Raw genomic sequence first — 8,458 nt, 5'->3', positions numbered from 1 at the left:
CTGCCCTGAAAGTGTTTTCATAGGCTTATCATAAACCACAAACATTTACTAGGCATATATATATATATATATATACACACACTAAGTGAGGGTTAAGTTAATCCAAAAGGGGAATAATCATTTGTAGTTTAATATACAGTTGTGTATTATGGTGATTCTTTTGTTGTTTGTGCTTTCTGTTTGTTACACTTTGCTTTCTCATATTCAGACTTTCTTATCCGGTAGAAGTCAAGTCTGAGAACGTTGAAATTCTAACAGGCAATCTTTATATGTATGATCATGAGGGTGGTAGAGGTAGGAATCCTGAGTAGATTCCCTGAGTGGGAAACAGCTCGGTTCTGTCTCTCAGGACAAAAAAGGAAGACACCCAGGCTGCAGTTCTAAATGTATGTGTCATCCTATTTCCATCCCAAGAATTCTGAGAGGGATTCAGTAGCAGCCACAGCCCCTTTATTGTGGAAGAGCAAAGATGTGCCTTGTATGTTGAAAGCACAGAGCGATGACATCAGTAAAGGAGGTGGAAGTGTGAGAATGTCTAGCATAGGGATAAGTTTGGCTACAGCAGAGGATTTCTATAAGGGAATGGTGGCATATCAGGCTGAAAAGATAGACTGGTAAGAGATCCCAGAAGGTCTTGAAAGTGAGGATGAGCTATTAGCCTGTGTCTTTGGTCAAGATGGAGCCACCAACTGTTTATGGGCTCTTATGAGCTAGAGCCTAGGAAAGGGAGGATGAGAACATCAACCAATTTAAAAGTCCTGAGATGAGCCCAGTGGACCTGGCATAACTCAAAAGACTGTGAAAATGCTTCAGATGGGAGTCACACGACCATCCCCTTCCCACACAAGATATTTAAGTTCTGGAGCTCTGACCAAGGGAAAGCCAGTGTTCCAGGTGACATCGCTGCTGGTTCTGTCTTTGCTGCCTCCACTCAGCCCTCTGTGGCTTAAGTTCCAAAGTTCAGTCCTTGCAATTTGCTATTGCTTTCCCAGCTCACTCATGTTGCTGCTTTTTAAAAAAAGGAAAAGATTTCTTGATGATAGTCCCAGCTTCCCAGTTTCCTGTGTTCGACTTCACCCTTTCTCTGGGAAACTCCTTAAGCTTCTCTCCTGCAATTTAGGGATCTTCTCTTTTAAAGCCTTAATCTTCTTGTAAGTGAAAACTCCTCACCCTCTTAACTCATCTCTGCTAGCTCCTCTCTCTCTCTCCTCTTGCCGTATTTCAGCCCCTAGCAAGTATTATAATGTCTTGAGGTCTCAGTTTCCCACGATTGTTGGACAACTTACCATAAATGCAATGATTTCTGTTCTGTTATTATTCCTGTTTTGATTAGCTTGGACATATAAATCTATTAACCATGTGGGGTGCTTTTCCCAATCTTTTCTTGTCCCTTGATCTTCAAACTTTTTTATAGGAAACTCCATCAGTTGAAAACAACTATGAACATGAATTCCACCATATGCATATTTATTTATTTTACTTATATGCTTGTAATACTCTGCTCATATGTTATGTATTAATACATCATAAAATACATATTAAAATTGCAATTAAAAAGATGAGAGTAAAAATATACTGAAGTTGTCACATTTTCCTTTCTCCATCCAGTGGATCATTTTGCACACACTCTGATATGCAAACAACATAATTTATAGACTACCATCCTAGACATCAATATCCAGGGCCAACGTCCTGGGTGAGTGGACAGGAAGAGTAAGATTCTCAAAATTAAGAACTATAGCAAATTCCCTTTGTTTTCCTCTTCTATCTTCTATTGGCCAAGACCTAAAAGCTTTGCCACATCAGACAATTTGCTTTAATTCAACATAGAGCAAACACACAGAATCACAGGCAGGACCTATAGTGGCACAAAACTCATATATATCCTCAGACTTCAATGGTTCAAAAAGTTCCTTGAGTGCGACCGATCTTAAGCAGGGCACAAAAGAAAAGAATGGCAAAGAATGACAGAGAAAGGAAAGAAGGAACTGAAGATGGGCCACAGGCTGCGGGGAAGAGCCTGTGGGGAGACAGAAAGAAGCTTCCTAGGCTGCAGTAGAGACACTGAGCTCTGAGAGCAGAGAAGGAATGCAGAGGGCAGTTTGAGTGTGGGACAACCTATGTCACCATTCAAGTGAAAGTGAAATCGCTCAGTAGTGTCTGACTCTTTGCAACCCCATGGACTACAGCCCACCAGGCTCTTCCATCCGTGGAATTTTCCAGGCAAGAGTACTAGAGTGGGTTGCCATTTCTTTCTCCAGGGGATCTTCCTGATCCAGGGATTGAACCCAGGTCTCCCGCATTGCAGGTAGACGCTTTACTGTCTGAGCCACCAGGGAAGCCAGCATTCAAAACAACAACAAAACAAAAAAGCCCTTTAGGTTGACCACAGAACAAGTGACCACCATCACAGTTCTCTGTAAAGACAGTATGGACTGGAGAATATTATTAGGGTTCCTTGTGTAGAGAGTGAGAGAGGCCTGTGTGGAAATGAGGCCACCATCCTAGTCCAAGGTGATTCGGGACCCAGACAAGAAACTAGGAGCAGTGGAAGGGATGGTAGAAACAAAGAGGGATGGAAAAAGAATTAATGGGACATAGAAAGAGTGGGGAAGAAAGAGGGAAATGAAAAAGAGTGAAAGACAGCACCCAAACCTTGTGCATTCTTGCCACTCAGGGCTCGTTCGGTGACAGTAGCTATTGATACTGATAACTGGAGACAAACTGGTCCTTGTCCAGGGCTCGCCAAAGCCTCTTCTTCAGGGCCTTTCTCAGCTTGGGGCTGCTGTGCACCAAGATGCTGGAGTGCAGACAGATGCCAGTGTAGGTCACCACCTTATAGGCCCAGTGCCAGTGTTCCCAGAGGGCTGGGATGTACATAATGATAACCAGGGACAGGAAGTACAAGGTGTAGAAGATGAGGAAGAAGGCAAGTGACTTCAGGGCCATGGTGTGAGCCCAGGTACTGAGATCACGTGGGCTGGGTCTGTGGTCCTGCATCTGCCAGAGGTGCCGGAGCAGTGAGAACATGAGCAAGAGGGTGGACACCAGGAACAGGAGGAATGGAACCAACCACATGATAATTATATGAGGTAGAAAAAGTGCAAATAGGTAGCATGTATTCTATCAGCCAGAGTGTCGTTTCCATGGGAAATATGGGCAGCTGTCATCTGGGCAAGAATTGTATTCCCAGCAGCTGAGATGACGGACAGACCAGATAAGATCAAGGAGCCCAGCTCCAGCTGGGGAACCGACCGAGAAATCCTCCACTTTATCCAGAAGAAGACGGGATAAGAGAAGAGGGAGATCTTCGCGCAGTAGAAGACAGCAAACCAGGCAGTCAGCCAGAAACTGAGGCAGTTGATGAAATCCCAGGGGATGCTGAAATAGTTGATTTTGGAACAAAAGCCAAAAGAGGCCATGATGTTGTTCAGGAGGGCCATCCCGTGCAGACAGAACCAGGAGGCAGCCAGGCAGGCCACAATCGTGTCACCGGCGGGCAGCATCCGGTTTCGCACCCACTCCCCACTCAACACAGTAACTATGAAGCCATTCTGCAGCACAGCAACCAATGACTCCAGGAAAAAGATGGCCTTGAATATCAACATGGGCGAGGAGGGCATTTTCTCCAGGTAGGCTCTGCTCAGACTCAGCTTCTACTCCAGGTACATCCACCGGAAAGCACAGTCTCTCTGGCCAAGCCACTCTGTTGAGACCAAATTCAGAGGCTCTCTCCTTGGATTCAGGCAAAAGCAGAGCTACCAGCAAACATCATCACCCCACCCCCTCCCCTCCTCCCAAACACCCATCACACTCCCATCGGTCCTCCAGGATTTGAAAAGATTGGCATGCAAATCACTCCTAGCTCAATGACACCCTGTCTGCATAACCTGTATTTGCCTGTTTTTTATCAGAGCCAGATGTAGGGAAATGGTAACAGAATAGACGCTCCAAGGGTGATTGAGAATATTCATATTTTGTACTTTATTTCTCACTATACTATTTCTTTGGAGAAATAGCACCCCACTCCAGTACTCTTGCCTGGAGAATCCCATGGAGGGAGGAGCCTGGTAGGCTGCAGTCCATGGAGTCGCGAAGAGTTGGACACGACTGACTTCACTTTCACTTTTCACTTTGATGCATTGGAGAGGAACTGGCAACCCACTCCAGTGTTCTTGCCTGGAGAATCCCAGGGGCGGCAGAGACTGGTGGGCTGCCGTCTATGAGGTCACACAGAGTCTGACACGACTGAAGTGACTTAGCAGTAGCAGCAGCATACTATTTCTTTCCTAACGTTTCCTTAAAACATGTCCTTATGCTTGTTTCCTTCCCATAACCACAAAACTCCTGTGACCCTTCCAAGACCCATCTATACGCACAAGTCGTGGAACACTAAGAAGAGGCTCCGTCTCCCCTCCAGTGACTGCTCTTGCAGCCTAAAGTTTCACTGGCAGGCTCCACATTGGAGTTCAAGGAGTCTCAACCCAAAACCTGAGTTTCTCTGATGTGTTAACATCAAATCTGTTAGCCATTAACACTTTAGCGTCAATGCGTTTGGAAAACCAAAATCAATCATTTTCTAAGAAGCCTCTGAGGATATGTGAGGGAGTAGATACATCATATGAAGAGAGTGGCACCCCACTCCAGTACTCTGCCTGGAAAATCCCATGGACGGAGGCGCCTGGAAGGCTGCAGTCCATGGGGTCGCTGAGGATGGGACACAACTGAGTGACTTCACTTTCAGTTTTCAGTTTCCTGCATTGGAGAAGGAAATGGCAACCCACTCCAGGGTTCTTGCCTGGAGAATCCCAGGGACAGGGAAGCCTGGTGGGCTGCCATCTATGGGGTCACACAGAGTCGGCCACGACTGAAGTGACTTAGCAGCAGCAGATACATCATAATGAGAAGAAGGGAAAGACAGAGGAGGTCAACAGGGAGATGAGATCCAGAGTGGACATCACAGTAGGAGCCAGGGGAGCAAGAGCCGGCAGGATGGTCAGGGGAGCTGAGAACAATGCTCAGAATGAGCCCTCAGGGAAAGACAGCTATCTGTACACAGCTATCTGTACACGCGATAACAATGCTGAAGATAATAACAACCAACTTGTTAGAACATCACCTTGCCATTTATAAAGTGACTTCACACATGTCACATTTTGCCACCGCCAGCCACACAAAGGGACGTTGGTTCAGATCAGCCAACCCAGGGTCAGGTAACCATTAAAAAAGATAAAGTGGGTTTCCAGCTAAAGTGGATTGTAAAGGGCAAGAATCCTATGCACGTGAAAAACAGACAAGCAAAAAGGGGCAAAACAACAACAGAGAGGAGGGTACAGGAAAGCAGAGGTATAGGTGGAGAAGCAGGGAAGATTCTGGAGTCAGGGTCCTTCCACCCCTCCCTGCCTGCCCTGAGACAACTCACAGCTAATAGCCTTGCTTCCTGCTTTACACAGTCTCATCAAGATTCCACAGGGGAGTGGTCTATGTGTAAAAGAATTAAAGTAAATAAAACCATGGTTAACTATTTATAGTGGAGACTTCGGTGGGTGGGGGGGGGGAGAGATTATGGCACTTGCTTGAAGAGCTTCTTCATTTTTCTCAGAAGATAATCAAAGAGTAGATCATCCAATCTGATCAATGGTTTTGCAGCACAACTTCAGTGACTTGATTTAGTTCTTTGCCGGTTTTTCTCAAAGACAGCAGCAATGAGTGGCTTCTGCATGTTTCACAACATTTTGGCTCTTCTCTGAGTCCTTTGGTGAAAGGCCAGCTTCATGATGTCATCAAAAGCAAGTTGAGGCCATGGCACACACACCCTGTTGTGGCCACATGTAACCAAGCGTTCTGTGCTTTCTTTCACAGGCAACACTCATGTGACTTGCGCAGTCACCATAGCTTATGCTTTGTCAAAAACAGTCTTTCCCAAGACTTCTCCTTTTCTACATTAAAGACTCTACATAAAGTGAATGTTTTTTCCCATTTCAATACTCTTCTATAAAAAGGTTGAAAGGATACCATTCTGCAGGTTCCTACTCATCCATCTCTCAGTGCTCCACCAGACATGTCTTAGAGAGGTCCCATGTCCCCAATAAATGGAATATTGCCGATCACATCAGTGAACAAAGGATGTCACTGTCATCAACAGTTACAGCCACCAATCGATAACGAGCAGGCGAGCCCTGAGAAACTCAGGAAGGAAAAGAATACCTGCCATCTAGCAGTGATCAGGCTGCAGCCACTCCCTACAAGGAGTCCTGAGGAAACTTAGGATATGAAAAACAGGATACCAGCCCCAGATGGCTGAGGTGCGAATCAAAGGAATGATTTCAGTGAGCCCAGACTCTTACATCTTCCCATGTATAGAAAAGCATTAAATTCCTTAGCTTGAGATATTTTATTTTCTTTAACAATAACCTTTCAATGTTCAAACTACCAGCCCTTTGTTGCACAACTCCTATATATCCTGTCCCCACCACACCTTTCCTCATAGTGGTTCTCTCAGGGTACTTGAGATCCTGCTTCCCACGCTTGAAGTCCTAAAAACTCCCACCTAATTAAGCAAAACTCTCAACTTGTAGGTTGCCGTTGTTGCTCAGGAACTCAGTTGTGTCCGACTCTTCACGACCCCATGGACTGCAGCACGCCAGGCTTCCCTGTCCGTCACTAGGTTGTGAATAATTTTGAACCAACATCCCATTCGTGGCCTGCCTCCAAAAGAGGCCACATATAGAGCAACACTTCAAGTTGTCTTTTGAGAACCCTTCCAATACACAAAGGTAATCAAAATACCAAGTGCTTCTCACAAGCTTTGGTCATGTGTCTCCCTTCTAAAAGTGTCTCATGCTTGCAAATGAAACTTAAAAACCCTTTCTTGTAGCACAGTTGTCAATTTTTTTTTTTAAATGATGCCTGAGTCTTCTGTGAGATGATGCTAGTGTCAAACCAGTAACATTGGAAGGTCAGATTCCAGATGGGTGATTCTGAAAAGATCTATTTGCACTTCTTTCATTTTGGTGGTCTACACTTATAAAGGAATTTTTGTGGTTTCTGTTAATTAGCTTATTTATTTTTTCTTATTACATTCAAATAGTCATTGAGTCATCTTAGAGGCATGGGAAAATACACATTTTATTTGGCAAGTTTTTAAATCTTGGTGTCCTTTGCCCACTGGGCCTTTGAATGACTCAGTGTGCAAAAACTCCCATATTCTTCCATAGTTTCATCAGGTAATTGATGGTCTATGCCACAGAAGGGTGGAAAAGGAAGGAAATAGCAATGCTAATGGGACTGCACATAAATATGAGGCTAAATCATGCACAGTTTTAATGCTGTTCATACACAATAAGCTCTAATTTTCTGACCCTATAGCCTTCCTTTTACTCTTCTATTTAGGGAAATAATTTGGGATAAAACATTGGATCTAATAGCAATCCAGTATGAAATAGCATTTTAGCTCTCTGAATGTAATTTGGGAATTTCCAACATCCTCAATTAACAAAAGGTATAAGCAAATTGGGCTTCCTTGATAGTTCAGTTGATAAAGAATCCACCTGCAATGCAGGAGACCCCGATTCAATTCCTAGGTCAGGAAGGTCCACTTGAGAAGGGATAGACTACTCACTCCAGTATTCTTGCCCTTCCCTTGGGCTCAGCTGGTAAAGAATCTGCCTGCAATGCAGGAGACCTGGGTTCAATCCCTAGATTGGAAAGATCCCCTGGAAAAAGGAAAGGCTACCCACTCCAGTATTCTGGACTGGAGAATTCCATGGACTATATAGTCCATGGGGTTGCAAAGTCAGACACAGCTAAGTGACTTTCTCTTTCACATTCATAAGCAAGTTAAACATTGTTTAATATTTAGATAAATTTACACAGTGCTGCACTCAATATGCCAGCAAATTTGGAAAACGCAGCAGTGGCCACAGGACTGGAAAAGGTCAGTTTTCATTCCAATCCCAAAGAAAGGCAATGCCAAAGAATGTTCAAACTACCGCACAATTGCACTCATCTCACACGCTAGTTAAAGTAATGCTCAAAATCCTCCAAGCCAGGCTTCAGCAATACTTGAACCGTGAACTTCCTGATGTTTAAGGTGGTTTTAGAAAAGGCAGAGGAACCAGAGATCAAATTGCCAACATCTGCTGGATCATGGAAAAAGAAAGAGAGTTCCAGAAAAAAACATCTATTTCTGCTTTATTGACTATGCCAAAGCCTTTGACTATGTGGATCACAATAATCTGTGGAAAATTCTGAAAGAGATGGGAATACCAGACCACCTGACCTGCCTCTTGAGAAATTTGTATGCAGGTCAGGAAGCAACAGTTAGAACTGGACATGGAACAACAGACTGGTTCCAAATAGGAAAAGGAGGACGTCAAGGCTGTATATTGTCACCCTGCTTATTTAACTTATATGCAGAGTACATCATGAGAAACGCTGGGCTGGAAGAAGCAGAAGC

At 44.3% G+C, this 8,458-nt stretch overlaps 1 protein-coding gene across 1 annotated transcript; it reads right to left on the bottom strand.

Moving 5' to 3' along the window:
- Nucleotides 1–2,386: 2,386 nt before the first annotated feature.
- Nucleotides 2,387–3,770, bottom strand: LOC102395702 (taste receptor type 2 member 134-like). The gene is given in 2 exon segments (XM_025290742.2): nucleotides 2,387–3,092; nucleotides 3,095–3,770. Coding segments are annotated over 2 exon segments (924 nt in total). The 5' UTR covers nucleotides 3,624–3,770; the 3' UTR covers nucleotides 2,387–2,697.
- Nucleotides 3,771–8,458: the final 4,688 nt, after the last annotated feature.

Source organism: Bubalus bubalis, chromosome 8, assembly GCF_019923935.1.
Source record: "Bubalus bubalis isolate 160015118507 breed Murrah chromosome 8, NDDB_SH_1, whole genome shotgun sequence".
Taxonomy (NCBI): domain Eukaryota; kingdom Metazoa; phylum Chordata; class Mammalia; order Artiodactyla; family Bovidae; genus Bubalus; species Bubalus bubalis.
Note: the sequence above shows the minus strand (reverse complement) of the source record. Positions and strands in the feature narration are given on the sequence as shown.